The sequence below is a fragment of the Eschscholzia californica genome, unplaced genomic scaffold (assembly GCF_041429995.1).
Source record: "Eschscholzia californica isolate CP2 unplaced genomic scaffold, dmEscCali1.0.p SCAF_1, whole genome shotgun sequence".
In the NCBI taxonomy this organism is placed as follows: domain Eukaryota; kingdom Viridiplantae; phylum Streptophyta; class Magnoliopsida; order Ranunculales; family Papaveraceae; genus Eschscholzia; species Eschscholzia californica.
Genome location: NW_028238198.1, coordinates 10,730,456 through 10,751,154, shown reverse-complemented (window position 1 = coordinate 10,751,154; position 20,699 = coordinate 10,730,456). Strand labels below are relative to the sequence as shown.

The following is a 20,699-nucleotide window of genomic DNA, read 5'->3' as shown; positions in this document are numbered from 1 at the left end:
TTTATGAGTTTGCTCACTGTAATAACAACGTACTGACGACATATTTAAAAATGCTTAGAACAAAAGTCAATCTGTTTGTTGAAAATCAACATGTGCTAAAAACGTAATTTTTAGAGAGAGAAACTGAAAAGTAGATCTAAAAGTGTACATTTGTTTTCTTAGAAAAAAAAATTTGTGGATCTTTTTCACTATGTTAGAAGAAAACTAGACAAAAAACTAAAGATGTAGATAGTTTGTAGAAAGTTTTAAAAAAAACTTTGAAAAATGATTTTGAATGAAAAAAATGAATAATATAGAAATTTGAAGAAGATAGATTGAAAAGAGAGAAACAGAAAAAGATGGATGATGCACAATACATCTGTTGCAACAAACTTATGATTGTATGATGATGAAGATTAAAGAAGAAGAAGAAGATGAATATTAAGAAAGATGAAGATGAAGATTAAAGAAGATGGAGATTAGAGATGAGTACATCAAAGAAGATGAAACATTAAAGAAGATGAAGATGAAATTATAACGGTAGTTCAACGGTCGGACTTCGTTTCCAACAAAACCAATTTCATGTCCGATCACCCAATTCCTGTAGAGAGAGAGAGTACACTGTTGAGTGTAGAGAGAGAAAGGAGAAAATGAAATTTTGGTTGAATAATAGAAAGAGAGGGAAAGAGGTTATATATATATAAGGGTAAAAGAGGGATTATCTAAATATATGGCTTCCTAGAGATGGGAAAAAGCACATTGAGATCCGAAATTGGGTTTGATTAGGATTTATTTTGAAAAAATGGGTTTTATAAGTAATAATAATCTATGGTGGGCCAAATCCTAGTTAGAGACCCATTTTTTGGACTTTTGAGTAAAAAATTCTATTGAAATCAAATTATCAAACAAGAGAACTCTCTGAAAAACTATAATGCTATATTGAAGTTTCTATGAACTTTATTAGCTTATGATAGTTGTGATTACAAAACAAAATAGAATTCAACCCCTCTTTATACTATTACAAAACCAGAGAACTATTTAGAAAGAGAGAAACTGTTTAGAGAGAAAAGAGATTAACTAACAGAAATTAGTTGTAACTACCTGTTATTAGTTAACAACTAATTCACCTCAGGTACTTCACACATGTAACACAAGTGCTTCTAAAATCTTCCAAGTAGTTCATGTCTTGTGTGAGACCCATTCTCACGTGAGTGCCTCTAGAACATGGTAGGTAATTCAGTTAGTCATCACCTTGTTCTTCTTTACTTCTGTTCTTCATATCAGCTAGGTTAACTCTCTCTTACACTCTCGCTTACTTGGATCAACCATGGCTAACAATGAAACAAATTCAATCACATCTCATCCTCTCTGGAACCCTAACAGACCCTTATGCTACTGGCAAAATCATAGCTTTTTCTGCTATTTCCGATCATGGGGACCTCCATTATGCCCACCATCTTTTCCATCACCTCCCCAATCCTTCTACATTCATTTGGAACACCATGATTAGAGCTTTTAGTGAGAGAAACCAACCCATTCAAGCATTCTCTCTCTACAAACAAATGCTTGAATTTGGTCTCTTACCCAACAATTATACATTCTCTTTTGTTCTTAGAGCTTGTAATGATCTCACTGATGGTTTCACTGGATCCGAGGCTCATTCACAAATTGTTAGACTTGGGTGGAAATCTTATGATTTTGTTCAAAATGGGTTGATTCATATGTATGCTAATTGTAATTGTATTGATTATGCTCGTAAGTTGTTTGATATTAGTTCAAACAGAGATGTGATTTCTTGGACTGCCATGTATGTGAAAATAGGACAGTTGGAAATCGCCCGGGAGATGTTTGATAAAATGCCTGAGAGAAATGTTGTTTCTTGAAGTGCTATTATCACTGGATATGTACAAATAGGGTTGTTCAAAGAAGCTTTACAACTTTTTAATGAGATGCAGCTTTCTGGAATCAAACCGAATCATGCAGGAATTGTCGGAGCACTTACTGCTTGTGGGTTTCTTGGTGCTCTTGATCAAGGTAAATGGATTCATTCGTACGTCGATGTGTATAGAAACAGCAAGTCAGGTATTTAATGAGATGTCTGAGAGAGATGTATTTGCTTTTACTTCAATGATTTCTGGTTTAGCAAATAATGGAAGGAGTAAAAGTGCAATTGAGTTGTTTATTAAGATGGGAGAAGATGGAGTTAATCCGAATGAGGTAACATTTATATGTGTTTTAAGTGCGTGTAGTCGAATGGGTCTTGTAGAAGAAGGGATGAGATTCTTCAAAAGCATGAATGAAGTTTACGGAATTGAACCGAGGATTGAGCATTATGGGTGTATGGTGGATTTATTGGGGCGAGCCGGTATGCTTGATGAGGCAAAGAAATTGGTGAGTGAAATGTCGATGGAACCTGATTCTTATGTGTTAGGGGCATTGCTTAATGCTTGTAGAATGCATGGGGATGTTGAATCGGGAAAAGAAATGGTTGAGAGGTTAGCAAATAGAAGTCTCGATCATGTTTGTGTTCATGTTCTGCTTTCTAACATGTATGCTTCGGCTAATCGGTGGGAAGATGTGGCGAAGGCGAGAAGGAAGACGGAGGATAAAAATATGAAGAAAGTGCCTGGATGTAGCTTGATTGAAGTGGATCGTGTAGTTTCTGAATTTGTTGCGGGAGATATTGTCTCTGTTTTGCTTTTGATTAATAATCAATTTAAGTCCTCAAAAGTTGATGAGGAAATAGTCATGGAGTTAACCTAATTTTAGTAGATGTAGATCTCTCAGGTTTTGCAACGGAATGTCCCTTCGTCATGTTCCAACATGGACACTTATATTTTGCCAGGCGATGAACAACGCGTAGGAAAGATAGAGAATCACCACTACTTTGAGAGGCTTTGAATCTATAGCTACTCTATTTGCAGTGTTGTTTTAATGACAAAAATTTCCAAGATAAAGAATCATCAGCAATTTAGAGGATTGTCGTCGTCGTGAAGTATTATCTCCATCTTTGGGGATCACAAACTTTTGCTTTTTGTGTTTTGAATTGGATGTGTTTTGTTTAACCTTATCATTTGTAAATTAAGTTGCAACTTGGTCTCAAGGTATCTTGTTTAGCTTTTGTTTCTAGTATTAGTTTGGGATATGTTGTTAAATGGGCATAGAGAAGTTCCCGAGTGATGAGTCCATAATACAAATTTAAAAGTTTGTTACTTGAAGGCATTGGCCCACAATAACCTAATTGCGCGTTGAAAAACTGATGTTCTCCGTTAGCTTATGTCCTTCGCCAGCAGACAGTTTGCATCTTATTTCAAACCCGGTGGGCCCACAAATACTTTATCTTTTGAAACATTCTACACCACAAATATATGATCTACTACTACCGCCGCCTATTTTGAACTATCTTTCCCCAGCTTAAATTCCTACTTCATTAAGACCTACTTTACCAACTTCAACTTCTATCACCAAATTTACAAACTAAGCTATTTCTCTACTATTACTTGGAACTCACATCTCTGATCAAATGAATATTCTGGCTATTCTTTGGCAGATTTTATGGGGTTATTGTCCTCCTCTCATTACCAACTTCCTCAACCTCAAAAGAAATCTCAATTCTTTGAGATCTACAATTGATCAATTGGAGAGTAAAAGAAAGGATGTCATAAACAAGATCGATCGTGCCAAGTCAGACTTAGCAGAACCCACTAATGAAGTTAAGAATTGGCTCGAAAGGGTTGAAGCTACAAAGAAAGAAGTTAATGAAATTTTAGAACAATCAATAATTACTCAAATACTCTTACTTAGGAACTCAGTGATTGAAAAGTTAACAAAAGTGAAGGAATTGATTAATGAAGGAAAATTTAGTGTTGTTGCTGAAAGATATCCACAACAACAGATTCAAGAGATACCGACAGCAGCTGGGGTTGTCGGTATGGAACCAAAGCTTGAAGAGTTGTTGAAGTTTGTTACTGAAGATGATCAAGTTAAAATTCTAGGTATATATGGGATGGGTGGAGTTGGAAAGACTACACTCTTGAAGAAACTTCACAATGAATTGTCCAAAACAAATTTGGTGATTTGGGTTGTGGTTTCTAAAGATATGAACTTACAAAACGTCCAGAAAAAAATCGCAAAATCACTTAATTTGACTCTGTCAGACGAATCAGATTTAGACACAACAGCTAGAGAAATATTCACGGTGTTGAAAACAAAGAAATTTGTGTTGCTTTTGGATGATATTTGGCAACGGATTGATTTACAAAGCATAGGGGTTCCCGCTTTCGACTCTAATAGTAGTACTCATGAAACCAACAAGTCTATGGTCGTTTTCACTACTAGATCTAACGTTGTCTGCGGGCAAATGGAAGCCCATAGAAGGATGAAAGTAGATTGCTTAAATTGGAGCGAAGCTTGGAGTTTGTTCCAAGAGAAAGTAGGAAAAGAAGTGATAAATGGTCACCCACAAATACCTGCGCTTGCAAAAGACATTGCAAAAGAATGTCTTGGCTTACCTCTAGCGCTCAACACTATTGGTCGAACTATGGCTAGCAAGGAGACGGTAGGTGAGTGGAGGAACGCAAATAATGTATTACGTAAGTCAGCCTCCGAGTTTCCTGGTATGGATGAGGAAGTTTTACCTATTCTAAAGTTTAGCTATGACAATTTACGGAGCGAAAAAATCAAATCTTGCTTCTTATATTGTTCACTGTTCCCCGAAGATCATATTATTGATACCGGAGAACTTATCGACTATTGGATAGCTGAAGGATATATAGACGACTTTGAGAACATAGACAAAGCTCGTGACCAAGGTCATGACATCATTGGAAATCTCAGAAGTGTGTCTTTGTTGGAGGAGGCCACACTGACCTCAGGTATCAAGGGTGTTAAAATGCATGATGTAGTTCGAGATTTGGCAATTTGGATAGTCTCTGATTATGGGATAAACAAGGGGAAATATTTGGCCGACGTTGGTTTAGAACCTAGACTCGATGAGTGGGAGAAGGCTGAAATGATATCAGTGATGAATTATCCTTGTCATAATCTTAATCTTTCAACAAATTGCTCTAATCTGTCAACTTTGATAGTTTCAAATACAGGATTAGCAGAATTTAGTCTGAAATGTGAGAATATGCCTAAACTTAGAGTTCTAAGCATATATAGTAAAGTTTCTATATCTCCAGCAAATATTGGTCAACTTTCTGAATTACGATACCTCGATCTAGGGTATACAAGATTGAATTTATTTCCAAACGAGTTTAAGTCTTTGGCGAAGTTGATGTTCTTACGTATGGGGGATATTAGTAATAATTGCCTAGTGGGGTGATACCTTGTCTTGCACAATTGCGAGTGTTAGACATGTTTTTTTCTGACTTCAAGGACTGGGAAATGGAGGGTTGTGCAAGTTTAACGGAATTGGAAAGCTTGAAACATTTGAATGAACTTGGGATCGCAATAGGCAATCTTGTAGCTCTTCAAAAGTTGGTAAGCACCTCCAAATTTCAACTCATCACCAGATGGCTATTTATCAGAGACTGTGAAGGTATGACCTCTGTCTCACTGTCAAAATCTTCACATTCTTTAAGTCTTTCTAACTTGAAGAATTTAAGAAAACTTCAAATTGAATCTTGTGAAAAGTTACAAGAGTTGAGAATCAGTCCTTGGGGTATGCAAACCTTGGAGTGTCTAATTCTGGATAGATTACCAAAGTTAGAGATTGTGGGGGATAATAAGCAGATGGGTTTGCCAGCAGCAGAGGTTCTTTCAAACCTTCAATTTGTAAGTATTAATGGCCGTGGATATGAATCAATAAAGAACCTTACATGGCTTACTTATGCTCAGGAACTTAGAAGGCTTACTTTGGTCAACATGGATGGAATAGAAGAAATAATTTCTGATGGGTTTCTAGTGGACGACGACCATACGAAGTTAAATTTGTTTTCAAATCTGACAGATTTACGGTTGTCTAATCTAGGGAACTTAAGGAGCATATGTTCCAATAGTTTGGTTTTCCCCGTTTTGGAACATATATTGGTAAGTTCGTGTCCTAAATTGAAGAAGCTACCACTCGACAACAACAGTAACAAAAATATAGTTATTTATGGGGAGAAGGAATGGTGGGATAGTTTAGAATGGGATGATGACACCGTCAAAGACCTCTTTTCTTCTGGTGCAGTGTTTGTTTGAGTTGATAGAATTAAGAATCAACCCTTGGGAGATGCAAACCTTGGATAATATGCAGCTGGTTTTGTCTAGTCAACATGAGCTGGAGTTGTGTCTTCCAGACCTTGGAGTATCTAAATTTGACTCTGTTACCAAAGTTAAAGCATTTCACTTAGAGAAGATGGTTGGAATAGAAGAAATAATTTCTCATGGGTTTTCAGTGGATGATCTCACAAAGGTAAAGACGTTTCTACCTCTGCAACTTATATGGTTGATTGATTTAGCCAACTTAAACAGCATATGTTCCCATACCATGTAGTTTATATCGGTCTCTGTTTCATTATAAGGCAAAAGACCTAAAATGTCTTCTTGTGTTCTTTTCTTTACTTCTTCTTAGTTCTTAATTTTGGGTTGTCTTCTTTATAATTTGTATTCCTAATCTACGAGAACTTTCAAAGTTTATATAAGATAAAAGACCTAAAATATCTATATTATACTATTGCTAATTATCATAGATTGATTGAGAATATAATAAGTAAAGAAGATAATAAATAGTTGGTACGCAATTAGGATTTAAAATTTAAAAAAGAAAAAAGTCCAAAATATTTGAAACGGTTGTTCGGCGGAGTCAAGTAGGTTCATCTCGGTCTCGGTCTAGATCGGCCGAGATAGACGAGAAACTCGAACCCTAACTCAGTGTTTCGGTCGAGTCTCGTATTGGAGAGATCTGAGACTGAGTCGAGATACGAGATTCTCGGCCATTTGGGCCGACACAGGCTATGTAGTTCCCCTACTCGGCCTTACCTTTTTTGGATGAAACTAGAGTAGATGTATTCCAAAATGAAGAAGGTATTTGCAAACTCAAGCTATGGTAGGAAGGCTTAGAATAGGAAGATGAATCAAAAGGTCAAAAGTTTTTCAGGAGACCCGATACAAATCTAACTAAATTAAAACTTATGAAATCATCCTGAGATCACTACGATATCAGCTTTTACGAGACAGAACGAATGGACCAGCTTGAACTTGATGATTTAGAGGTTACCTGCTCTTGTTTTTCATGAAACTTGTGGTTATTACATTATTCACTTTCAAGTTTTGAGCCACATAACTCTTAACTGTGGGTATTGTTTGTATTGGTAATATAGCAATATACAGATGGATGAGGATGAACACTACGACAGAAAACTGGAGTCTGGGCTATCTATTACCCTGTCTATCTATTACACGTTTGTCTTCTCCTTCACTCTGTATCGAGTTTTTATTTTTCCCGCCATTGCGTTTTTGTCGTCCTCAAACTCTGACCCCTGTGTTTCACCAAAACAATCATCTTTAGATCTTGGATAGGTGGTGTTAATTCATTCATAAACACTCGGTTGAATAAAAGAAATGCTAGTAAAGAGGTAATCTTACTCGGCCACTGAGACGTTTAGTTCCCTCCCAAGACTAAGTGAATCAAACTCAGATAACAATTTTGAATACTTGTTATCTTGGATACTCTTTCGCACTAAAACATCTTCTTCCCAACTCATCGGAACTTCCATATCCCTAAGAAGAAACCACAGAACCAACATAATACGTGCTAGTTATACGTCAAAACAACAATTAACAATGTTAAACTTTAACGATTTATTTATATGAAAGAATAAGAAGATAGATTATGACATACCCTTCAAGACACTTGAATTTGCAGTAGTTTCTTTTCTTGATTGTGTATTTGCCAAATACATCCTTGAGTTTTTTCGCCAGCTTGGGTATCTCCTTTTGCGATCGAATATCCAAAACTTTCATTACTTGGATGTACATTGTATTTACATTTTGAACATCTACAGTCCAAACAAAGCTTAGATGTTCATTAATCTTGTTCTGTTTCAATAGCTCAGATACAGTCCTATCGATGTTTTTTAGGTTCTTCTGCTTCGAGGAACGATCACGCCATCCACTTGCTAGCTTTATCAAGAGATCAACTACTTCAATCCGAGTCTTGACATGCTTTATCTTACAAAAAGCATTCAAAAATCCATCTCCAAAGATAACCTACAAAATGGAGACGAATGAGTCCAGTAATGCTTTATTAGTTCAACTTCAGAAAGATAACGAAAAGGAAGCAACTTATTACCGTCCATCTTGCTTCCCTAAAAAGTGGCCAATACATAGTGTTTAAATTAAGAAATGGGTCACGCTGGACAAGGTCGTATAGTATTGCTCTGGATAATCTCTTGTCATCTTCGGCATAAAAATAACATTCACGGTCCTTCGCATCAAGTACTAATTTCCTCCAAACCGAATCACTTTTGATTAAAGTTCGCCCGTCTCCCACAATCCACAGACAGTACCGTGCCCTTGTAAGAGAGACATTTGTTCGTTGAGGATTGGAAAGGAAACCCACTGACCCATTCGGGTTGGACCGAACGGTGGACAAAATTATGACATCTTCCTCACCACCTTGAAACCCATCAACCGATCGAACACTCACCACGAAATCACTATTTGATCCATATTTGCCAAGTTTCTCTGTGAGGGCAAGTACTTGTTCTTTATATTGGGATATAATACCAACACTAACCCTCTGGTTAGTTGAAACACATGCTGCATTTAAGCAAAAACTCATTCAAAGAATAAAAAAGTAAACATTGTTATATGAATGAACAAGAGTTGTCAAAAAGGATCACCTTTGAAAAGACTTCCAACTATTTCACAAATTACTGCAACTTCCACCATATTTTTGCAGCTATGGGTGGCTTTGAATTCCTCGCCCCCATAAGAAACATCTATAAATGAATAAGGTCCATACATATCTCCTTGAAGCAATTCTCTTTTGTAACTTTCATCTTTGACATTAGGGGCATTTGAAATCTGATTTTTGTAAAACTCGGCATTTGGAAACGCGCTTATGGAAGGATGCATTCTAAACTGAGTACTTAAAAGATGCCTTTTGTAGCCCAGCGACACCATTCTCTCAAAAAGACTTCTTCCGAATTGAGCCTCCTCAGAGATCTGGCAAAGAAAAATAAATCCAACATTAGAGAATATTAGCATTATCCCACGTTGCCTGGGCATTAGAATTCTTTAACTGTACCTTGCTGTGGACTAGAGCGGGCAACTGACGTTCGTCACCTATGAGAATCGCGTGTTGAATACCAGGAAGACGCAAGGGAATGGCTGACTCGCATTCTTTAAGTTGGGCAGCTTCATCGATCACCACGACCTTTGTTTTATCAATTCCATATAACTTCGCGCAGCTAGACGAAGTGCAGAATATAAGGCAAGCATGTTGCAAGCAAAAGTCTCCCACCGAACCTTTCATAATGTCGTTAGAAACCGAAAATTTTCTAATGGTTTTAAGACTTTCAAGGCATTCCTTTTTTGTCTTACTTAACATGACTAGAGACGAGTCACAAATATAGTCGATAGTATTAGAGTTGGAAAATAATTCCTTCATGTTTTCATCTGTAAGAGAGCCACTATCTAACAAATTTGTCAAACGCTCGAGCAACTCAAGGGCTTTATACATGTTTTCCACCATTTTGACAGGAAGTAATGAGGTTGGCATGTGAGTGCTGATTTGTTTTATACAATTCCTTATTTTCTTCCGAGTGAAACCAAATTCCATTTTCACAAAGTCCCCGATTGTAAGTTCACTATCTAATGTTTTATCCTCCATTTCTTCACATTTTCTCTCTTCCAAGTAGTCAAGGTACTGCTGATTTGCTTTTTTGAGCAAATATCTCATTGAATCTAAATACTCGCCCTTTTCGCTCTTTTCGCCCTTTTCGCTCTTTTCGCCAAGCATCCTAAAGCACTCATTTAGTTTTTTAACACGGTAATCGAAAAAGATATCTTGTAAATGTTCACGTTCGCCGATCTTCATTCGATCCTTATTCCCAAGTAACACTATATCTCCCAACCCATAACCTCCATATTTCATTTCTTCCCTAACAATTGCTAATAACCGAGAAGCGACTTCAACAACTGCATTGTTAGTTGGTGCACATATAACAGTTTTGCAGTTCATCTTTAAAAGAACAGAAAGAAGAGTACTGACTGTTTTCGTTTTACCAGTGCCCGGAGGACCCCATATAAGCATTACAGAGTTTCTATGATCACATCCAATAGCCAAAACTGAGCTTAAAACCGCATCAAGTTGAGTCTCGTTCAAATTACACGAATTCAAGTCTTTGCATTCATCTTTCTCTAGCACAGAGTCGAGTCCTTGAGGACAAATGCTGCAGCTTTCACTAACCTGTACAAAGTAAATAAAAATAGAATAAGCAAATTTGATGTTAAAGATTTGACGTTAATACGTATTTGATGGTTAACAACAGATTTGACATTAATAGGTATTTGATGGTTAACAACAGATTTGACGTTAATAGGTATTTGATGGTTAACAACAGATTTGATGTTGATATGATCGGGTCAAGCTCCCGGCTGTCATTATATTGACATAGAGGCCCTTATTAGCATACCCCAAATCGCATGAGCATTAGAATTAGTACAAGTCTTGGCCAATGCTTTCCTAGCGAGCCAGTTTTGAAGGAAGTGAGGCCCAATGGGCGGGACACTAGAGGTATGTAACTCTTCGGCAGGGCTTTTCCGGCAACCCGATTTTCAAGGAGAGTTAGGCCAAATGGACTCTAACAATACTAAGATTGTAAAATACCCACGAAAAAAAGAAACAAGCATATATAAAAGAAAATGAGGCTTACCATAGGAGACGCACACAAAACCTGCTCAATTATATCTGTGTTCCCTCTATGAAGAGCTTGCCATATACGATCATTTGATACTAGATTCGTAACACAAACAGCAAAAAGCGATCCAATTTTTTTCTTCCGACCTTGTAAGTCCACAATCGGTTTTAATGCAAGGATGTGGATAGTCTCAGTAAAATATTTCCTATTATACGATTTCGATAACACTACAGCAGGAAGATATGGCCTTTGGGGTCTGTTCAAGTAATCGACAGACGAGGGTGTTACATCGGAAAAAGCAAGTATATCATAAGTGCTCAGAGAGTCGGGATTGTCAACTGTCAAATCGTAATAAAAGTTGTTTGGTGCTTTATGATTCCAATCACCTCTCTTGATTGATAAAATTCTATAGATAGGAGACTCACTCAGGTTTAGGGGTGGGAATCGGTCCGGACCGGTCGGTATCGGACTCTAACTTCATCGAACCGGTCGACTCGGACATAAACTGTTGGTGACCACCTATTTACTCGGGCGGACTCGGACGGTCACTCTCAAGAATTCTTTGTCCATTGACCGTCCAAGACCGTTTATTTTACCGGTCCAGTCGGACACCGGACAGTCTCGGTCCGGACTTTCCAATAAATTTACTTAATTCAGAACTTTATTTTTATTACCACGAACAAAATTACTTACAAATGAAGATGTTTAGCCAAGAAATCAAAAGTAAATATAAAAAAGAAAAAACACAGTGGATCATCATTTGACAAGATATAATTAAGCCATGCACTAATGTTTGGTCTTCCAGAGGACTATATGACTATAGCCAAAGATCATCATATATTCATATGTCTATAAAATTCAACGGTCGACTTCTAAAAATGAGGACAGTTTAGTCGGTCAACCTATTCGGTCACTCGTACCGGTCGGTCAGCGGTCGGTCCGCGGTCGGTCCTTCGACATAGAATTTTGACCGTGACCGTCCGCCAATTCTTTCGGGCCGGTCGGACACTGACCGTTATGACCATCGGGTGTCCATGTGTCACGTGCATATTGTTGAGCATGCATATGACGTGACGAGTGCTAGGAGCACGTACGAGCATATAGGCCGTAGGGCCGAATACGAGGTCGAGATAGGGCAAGAGTGCCAAGCAAGCTTCCTTAGGCCATGCACGGGACGTCCGTGGCATTCAAGACTTTGTCAAGGATACGAAGGGTCATTTGGACGAGAGTATGCCTGGTTAAAAGGATTGATGTTTCCTTGTGGAAATAGGCAAAACAAGAAGTTTGCACCTTAGGAGGGGGTGGTCTCCCTTCCTCATATGCATCCAGCATATGCCAAGACCTCGTGGATGGGAGCTCGCCCATCCTTAGCATGGTATGCACGAAAGTGAGCATCCTCGTGGCGCAACCCATGAGGCCGGCCTAGCGTATGCGGGAGAAGCATATTGCACGGGTTCCCTTGTCATAGGAAATGGCTCGGGACAGTACCTGGAGATAGGTTACTGCGGGTTCCTTTGGAAAAGGTGTTGCATGTTCTCATGCCATGGCGAGGCGTGCGTCGTGCTAGCATATTCCATAAGGAGGATTGAGCTATTCAAGGTGCCAAGCCTTGATGTGCTATGTTGGGCATGAGGTAGCTTATTAGAGATGGATGCTCCTATGCCCAATGTCCGGATGGTAGCCGAGATGATAGGTGACGGATGCTTGAGACTAGATGGCAAGATCCGCATATGCGGCTTGGTGTGCTCCGCACATATGTTGGTATCCTTTATAGTGGGCGAGAGTCTATGACTCAAGGAAGCGTTGTACGGGACGGCTCGAGCTATGCTCGTAGTTTGGGACACGTTGGTGTCATGCCGCATTATTGGTTGGGAACCAAGATGACTTGATAGTCGAGATGCTCCGAATATGTTCGGGAAGGCTGGCTATGTGTTAGGAGGGAATACATAGCGCCGCACGGTACGTTAGGATTTGATATTCCGCACTATCGACCCGTGTCTTTGAGCATAATATGCCGGGTCGACCTAACGTGACAAAAAGGCCGTGACAATTGGTATCAGAGCCTGAAGAGATACAGGCTAAAGATATATTACCCTCTGATACCTATTTGACAATTGGTATCAGAGCTTGAAGAGCAAGCTAATGGATTGTGTTCTGATCCCATATGAGAATTGTGATCAGAGCTTGGATGACAAGCTAGAGTATTGCGCTCTGATCCTAGATGAGAAATGGATGTCAGAGCCTGAGCTGCAGGATGGAGATGCACGAGTGAAGATGTATTGCATCCTGATAACCATTTAACAATTGGTATAGCCTAGTGGATAGGCCAACGAGTATGTTGCTCTGGTCCCAGTGATTGGTGGACTTAGAGCTTGATAGCTTACAAGATATGTTCCAAGAGCCTAGTGATTGTGGCAAATGGATATGTTTTGGGAGCTTGAGAAGACAAGCGCGAAGATATGCCTAAGAACATGTGGTATGTTTGGAAGCATACTTCCAGAGCCTGGACGGCAGGTTCAAAGAGATGGTATCGATGCTCGAAGAGTTGACGAAGAGCTTAGTGATTCTCCCACTATGGTATGTGGTATACTGGAGTGTGTATGAAGAGCTGTGTTGAGAGCATGATTTCCAAGAGAGATGGCTTTCAGAGTGAGATGCATTCAAGATGATAGGGTCTCTGAAGCTGTGATACAGGATGGGACCTTTGTTAAGGGATGCATGGTGCATAAGGCGACGAGAGTTCCGACGGAAGGAATAGGCCGTGTGCACGGATGCTACGGTGGTAGCTATACTGGGGTCTATGTTCCTTTGAGATGAAGGACATATGCGAGATATGAGATGGAACCGTATTGACACAAGAAGTCATGTGCAAGCTGTGAGAGTTCAGTGTGACTTGGTGTACAAGGAGGTACCATATATACTTGAATCCTTTAGGGGTAAGGGCAGGTGCAGAGATGGGATGAACCGAGAATGGCACGGTGAGTCGGGTGCGAGCTTAGTGCAGTAATGCTCAGTACGATTTGGTGCGCATTGGGTACATCATATGTTAGAGTCCTTGGAGTGGACAACAAGTTTGGTATGAAGTGTACCAAGATGGCAAGTAGAGTCAGGCTGAGAGCTTGTGGTAAGCTAGTCTGAGTAAGCTTGTTGGATTGGCATCCAAGAGTGGAGCTATGTTGATCCGAGTAATACTTGAGCGTTAGAGCAGGGTATGGCAACAAGGTGTTGAAGGATACTCTCTTATGCTTAAGCCGAAGGTAGCATCGAGTGACTTGTGATGTTGTGAGTTCAAGCTACTTACAGAAGACAGAGGTCAAGAGTAAGATAGATGGACAGAGTACATCGTTGGGCAAGTTGGTGCTAGATCAAGTTGTGCTTATGTAGTATGGTGCACGATAGAGTTCGGCACGGAGCATTGTAAGCGCATTTGAGTTCCAAAGAGAACGGACTCACTTGAGATGAGACATGGATATGCTAACACAGTTGTGTGAGGTATGTCGCATGAGTGCTATAAGCCGAAACCAACATTGAAGCTTATGGACATATTAGTGTGAAGTCTAGATGACAGATTCACGAGACCAAGTAGAGTGCTGATGGTAGTTGGAACCGAGTTCAAGCCGTCAAGTAATATGAGGGTCGTTGTATCTGAAGTGGATCGACCCATGTTTGAGTTATGCATTGGAGGTAAGTTGGAACCGAGTTCAAGCCTACAGTGTGCAATGAGTACGTGGTGACTGAGAAGAGATCAGCTCACGTTTGGGATTCCAGGATGGTGTGTCGTGGTGACATTAAGCATCGTCCAATTCTGGTGATAGTTGGAACTAAGTTCATATCGTCAGATACATATGACAACGTCGAGTTTGCAGTTGAGTTGTAAGCCGTATGGTGCTGCATGAGATGTGTTGGAACTTATGCGGTGGTACGTTCGGATGTGTTCAAGAGGGACACGAGCCTACCAAGATGCTCGGGTTAAGGAGCATCGCCAAAGATTAAATGGCAAGTGTGTGTCTGGATGTAGTCAAGTGGACGTTCCCAAGAGTATGCCAGTAGTGGATGGTTTGGTACCATGTAGTTCTCGTGGAGAGAAGCTACCTTGCTCGTTTAGTGGACATCGAAGGCAACACGACAATTTCCCGAGGAAGGGATGGCACGGATGATGCCGAGCGCACGAGGCGCAAGCGCGGAGGCGCACAAGCAGAGGCTTGGATGAGTTGCACAGAGGTGCAGGTGCAGAGGCACAAGCGAGGCAAGGGTCGTCGAGAGAGGGGCGACATTGCGAAGAGTTCAAGTGACATACACTCAAGGGTGCAAGTAGTGATGCTTAGGTACCAGAGTGCACTTGATGTGAGAAGCCGGAGGGCGTAATGAGGGTCTCAATGAACAAGCAAACCAAGGAGTCAGAACGTGGAGTACATGGGTACGTTGGGTCTGATCCAGAGGTGAGTGACATTGAAGACGAGTTGCTTCGCGATGGTAACATTGTGAGCACATGGCAAGACGCAGTGGCGTCGAGATGCTAACTCGGGTGAAGGCAACGGTTGCTGAGGTACCGGGGTGATGAGTTGTGTCGTAGTTCACTGCGATACGCATGGCAAGATTGGTCACAAAAGCAGAGATGGAAGGTGACAATCGAGATGCCAACTCGAGGTGAAGCCGAGGAGGTGAGGTACCTGAGTTCGAGGAGCGGCGGAGGCTGCATGAGAGAAGCGACATTGAGCATGGATGAATGGTAGAGAAGACCATTATCCTAACGCATCGGAGGATGCATTGCAGAAGATTGAGTTAACCCGGAGGGGGAACCTGCGCGACGAGACTGCGTAGTTGAGTTCGCACGGAGGTGCGGTCTGCCGAAGACATGAAGGTGCAGTGGTAGCATCGTAGTGGGGCAGAGGATTGAAGTACTCCAAACTTAGTCGACGAGGACGTCGACATTACAAGTGGGGGAGTATGTCACGTGCATATTGTTGAGCATGCATATGACGTGACGAGTGCTAGGAGCACGTACGAGCATATAGGCCGTAGGGCCGAATACGAGGTCGAGATAGGGCAAGAGTGCCAAGCAAGCTTCCTTAGGCCATGCACGGGACGTCCGTGGCATTCAAGACTTTGTCAAGGATACGAAGGGTCATTTGGACGAGAGTATGCCTGGTTAAAAGGATTGATGTTTCCTTGTGGAAATAGGCAAAACAAGAAGTTTGCACCTTAGGAGGGGGTGGTCTCCCTTCCTCATATGCATCCAGCATATGCCAAGACCTCGTGGATGGGAGCTCGCCCATCCTTAGCATGGTATGCACGAAAGTGAGCATCCTCGTGGCGCAACCCATGAGGCCGGCCTAGCGTATGCGGGAGAAGCATATTGCACGGGTTCCCTTGTCATAGGAAATGGCTCGGGACAGTACCTGGAGATAGGTTACTGCGGGTTCCTTTGGAAAAGGTGTTGCATGTTCTCATGCCATGGCGAGGCGTGCGTCGTGCTAGCATATTCCATAAGGAGGATTGAGCTATTCAAGGTGCCAAGCCTTGATGTGCTATGTTGGGCATGAGGTAGCTTATTAGAGATGGATGCTCCTATGCCCAATGTCCGGATGGTAGCCGAGATGATAGGTGACGGATGCTTGAGACTAGATGGCAAGATCCGCATATGCGGCTTGGTGTGCTCCGCACATATGTTGGTATCCTTTATAGTGGGCGAGAGTCTATGACTCAAGGAAGCGTTGTACGGGACGGCTCGAGCTATGCTCGTAGTTTGGGACACGTTGGTGTCATGCCGCATTATTGGTTGGGAACCAAGATGACTTGATAGTCGAGATGCTCCGAATATGTTCGGGAAGGCTGGCTATGTGTTAGGAGGGAATACATAGCGCCGCACGGTACGTTAGGATTTGATATTCCGCACTATCGACCCGTGTCTTTGAGCATAATATGCCGGGTCGACCTAACGTGACAAAAAGGCCGTGACACATGGACACTTTTTATCTCGGTCGAACGGGTCGGATAGCGGTCTTCCGGATCTTTTTCCCACCCCTACTCAGGTTGTTCTTATAACTTGAGAAAATTTCAGTACGTATTTCCTCAAGAAGAGGATAACGAAATGAGTTTAAGTAATGCTTAACCGACGCGAATGTGTCTGGAATCTTTTCTACCTGAAGAACAATGAAACAAACAATCCAGCTTCTCATTAGAATTCTAGTGGTTGCAACAATATGTCCGTCTGGAATATATATATATCAATGGACCGGAACCCATTAGTTTTCTATTTGCAAAGATGAAATGAAACAAGCAAGTTGTGTTTCTCGAAACCCAACGGAATAAGTTGTTTTGCAATCAACCATTGTAATAAACATGTCAAAGACCATAAACCCACTTTAGCCTGAAATGAATAAGTAGTAATGTAGCATCATTTAGGTCTCACTTCAACATTAGATGAATAAGTTAGGTTTGTCTATTACCATGGTAAGGAAATAAACAAAAAAGGGGATGTAGCTCAGATGGTAGAGCGCTCGCTTAGCATGCGATAGGTACGAGGATTGATACCCCGCACGTGGACGGAAAACGTTAACTTCCAGTTAAATGTCACTTGTGCGAATCGCGCGTGTGAAACATGACAAAAATGCCCTTATGAATGATCTTGACATTGACCCCCACTTTTATATCGATATTAGGTCTACACCCCCGTTTTTTTTAAACTTTTGATTATACCCCAACGTGAACGGAAAACATTAGTTTTAGTTTAATTTCAATCGTGCGAATCACTCAGACATGTGAATCAGGACAAAATGTCCTTATTTTAATTTTAATTTTCATCTCAATACCTTTTTGTCTTTCTTTCATTAATCAACTTTATCAACCACAAACAACTATTCCCTTCATCGACTGACCACCTTCATCATTGTCTTCATCTTCTCTGACCTACGCAACCATCAGCACAATCTTAATCTTCACAACTACTTGAACTAATTTTCTTGATAATGAATCTTATAATTTTCATCACCTCCAAGTCCATCATTATTAGCATTACACAGACAATGATTTTTGCGTAATTTTGTGAAAAAAGGTATCAACAACGTATACATCTTAAAATGGAGTCATCTCATTTGAAAAACACGAACCAAAGTATCAACAACTTATACATCCCTAAATGAAGTCATTTATTTTAAAAAAAACATGGACCGCATTGAGCTTGTCTTGAAATCATGACGATCTTCGGCTATTGCCACCGCCAAAACCACCACCATCATCATCTTCTTAATCAACTCACAAATTTGATTTATTCTATGAGGTGATCTCTAACTCCATTAGCTCTAATCAACCAGAGAAAGCATACAACTTTGATCACTAACTAAAACTCCTAAGGTTGATGATGGTTGTGATGGTGGCTTGTGAAGATAAAGATTGTGTTGTTGGTTGTGTAGGGGGTGGTGTGAGCCGATGAAAGGTAATGGTCTATGTGGTTGATGCAGTTGATTAATATAAAAAAGAAGAAGAAGATATTGTAAAGGAAATTAAAATGTAAATAAATATTTTTGTCCTGATTCATATGTGTGAGTGATTCGCACCGATGAAATTAAACTAAAAACTAATGTACTAATGTTTTCCGTTCACGTCCGGGTATAAATCAAAAGTTTTAAAAAATGGGGGTGTAGACCTAATATCTATATAAAAGTGGGGGCCAATGACAAAATCATACATAAGGGCATTTTTGTCCTGATTCACACGCGTGATTCGCACAAGTGACCTTTAACTGGAAGTTAACGTTTTCCGTCGACATGGGGGTGTAAATCAAAAGTTTTTAAAAAACGGGGGTGTAGTCCTAATATCGATATAAAAGTGGGGATCAATGTCAAAATCTCTCTTTTTTCTTTCATTTTATTATTATTATTATTATTTATAAAGAAGAAGCAAACTGATCGGTCATCAAATGAATGAATGATCTTTCAACAAAAAAAAAATGAATGAATGATATTATTGAGAAGAAAATAAGAGAAGCATAATTAATAGATGGGGAAAATACTAGTACCTTATCTTGATAAAATAGTTGATTTTGTAAACAGGAAATTGGGCTGGAGACCCAATTTTTTGTTTTTTTTTTGTCAAAAAGACAAGTTATCTTTTTTTCCTTCTAGGCACCATGAAAAGTTTGGAAATAGGCTTGAAGGACAATTCTAAAAATCCCTTAATTTTGTATACCTGAATTGACCTTTGTATAAAGGAAAATTTTAGAAACACCCTCAGATTTTCCAAAAACCCTCACATTTTATATAATCTTACTTCTTAGTTACTTATTTTGTTAGGGTTTGATTTTGCGAAGCTTTGCAAACTGATTTGCAAACTGGTTTGCACTACTTTGCAAATTGGTTTGCAATCTGGTTTGCCTTGCAGAGCTTTGCAAACTGATTTGCAAACTGATTTGCAATCTGGTTTGCCTTGCAAAGCTTTGCAAACTGGTTTGCACTAGTTTGCAATCTGGTTTGCCTTGCAAACTAGTTTGCACTGCTTTGCAAACTGGTTTGCAAACTGGTTTGCAAACTAGTTTGCAATAAGGTCAGTTTTGTCTTTTCCCTATATTAGATAATTTACAAAAATGCCACAGGGAGCTGAAGCCCATAAAAAATTGTCCAATCCTTTTTAACCAAAGGCCAAAGTTTTTAGGGAGTTTTGGCCAAATTTCCCTTTTGTAAATCTTCCAAAGTCCAAGAGAGTACAATTCTTATCAGACTAGGAGGAGGGCTTTCAATTGTTTCTCTTTTAACACCACCATCACCACCACCACCACCACCAGAAGAAGAAGACGAAGAAGAAGCCATTATCATCACAATCACCCAACTCTCCTTCTCCGGGCTTCCTCTTTTAAAAAGGAAACAAAAAAGGGTTTTCAAGGTTTGTTTATTTTTTAAAGTTGACGAAGAAAGACACTTAGATAAAAGCATGCACAGTGTCAACAATATAGTACTAGTAATAATATTGCTTTAATAGTACAAGGAATCAATCACCTACTTTACTTTTTTTCATTTAAATGGTGTGTGTGTGTGTGTCTTCAGACTTCAGATAGAGAGTGTGAGAGAGAATTTTAAGCCCTTATAAGTAAGTATTAATGATCAAAACCCACCATTAAGTTAAACATAATCTGACTCACCAGCCTCTATTAGAGCTTAAACAGAGATTACCCCACACCCACCTTTAATATACCGGAAAACCCACCGCCGATAGAAAATGTGAATTCAGTCCGCTAACATACCGAACGAATTCAAGTTCTCTTTGCAGTCTAGTAGTAGTAGTAGCTCTTGAAGTCTTGGTGAATGTGGTTCAGAGTGTGTAGATGACATTCATTGACAAAACAAGTTCATTCATTGTGGACTGAAATATAGAAAAGTTAAGTCCACCACCCATGATCGCTTTCAACTCATATGACCCATTAAAAAAATATGGAGCAAGTCTTTCTTCTTCTTTTAGTAATTCAAAAGCTTGGGACCATTCCGCTTTTGAGATTCTCTTTTAACGCTTCCTTCCTATGATATTTCTTACTAGTGAAGCAAAAGGAGTTGCTTCCCTTTCATCACATAATTTTTTATAGTCTACTAGGGTAATTGCTTTTCCTACCACCACCTAAAAAGAGACCAAACATCCTTGAAAAATATACAAAAGATTTTTGACAAAATCCCTGACTCGATGAGTCACACCGGTAAAAAGAACGATCTAAATCAAAGTTAAACTTTGAAAAAATTTCGGCTAAATATAGATCGTTTTCGGACATAGTGGGGAATTGGGGGGCGTTTATTTCATCGATGTAATTTCGCTATTGTCGGGTCTTGTTTCTTTTTTGTTTTTGTTTTTTTGTGTTTTTTGTTTTTGTTTTTTTTCTTTTGGGGA

General features: G+C 39.8%; 1 protein-coding gene and 2 pseudogenes across 2 annotated transcripts; 2 read left to right on the top strand and 1 right to left on the bottom strand.

Annotated features, from left to right (window-relative positions):
* The first annotated feature begins 1,268 nt into the window (after positions 1–1,268).
* Positions 1,269–2,867, top strand: LOC147564044 (pentatricopeptide repeat-containing protein At1g08070, chloroplastic pseudogene; annotated as a pseudogene).
* A 478-nt stretch (positions 2,868–3,345) lies between these two features.
* On the top strand, positions 3,346–6,615 carry LOC147564043 (disease resistance protein SUMM2-like; annotated as a pseudogene). Its single transcript, XR_015225893.1, has one exon. The product of XR_015225893.1 is annotated as a disease resistance protein SUMM2-like (transcript).
* Positions 6,616–7,171: 556 nt separating this feature from the next.
* On the bottom strand, positions 7,172–19,735 carry LOC147564042 (putative helicase MAGATAMA 3). The gene is made up of 10 exons (XM_086664340.1): positions 19,512–19,735; positions 18,850–18,880; positions 16,861–16,975; positions 10,848–11,260; positions 9,218–10,381; positions 8,811–9,135; positions 8,258–8,727; positions 7,808–8,175; positions 7,552–7,686; positions 7,172–7,445 (listed from the first exon to the last, which is right to left on the bottom strand). The coding sequence occupies exons 1-10, from the start codon at positions 19,640–19,642 to the stop codon at positions 7,400–7,402; spliced, it is 3,198 nt and encodes a 1,065-aa protein (XP_086520466.1). The 5' UTR covers positions 19,643–19,735; the 3' UTR covers positions 7,172–7,399.
* Positions 19,736–20,699: the final 964 nt, after the last annotated feature.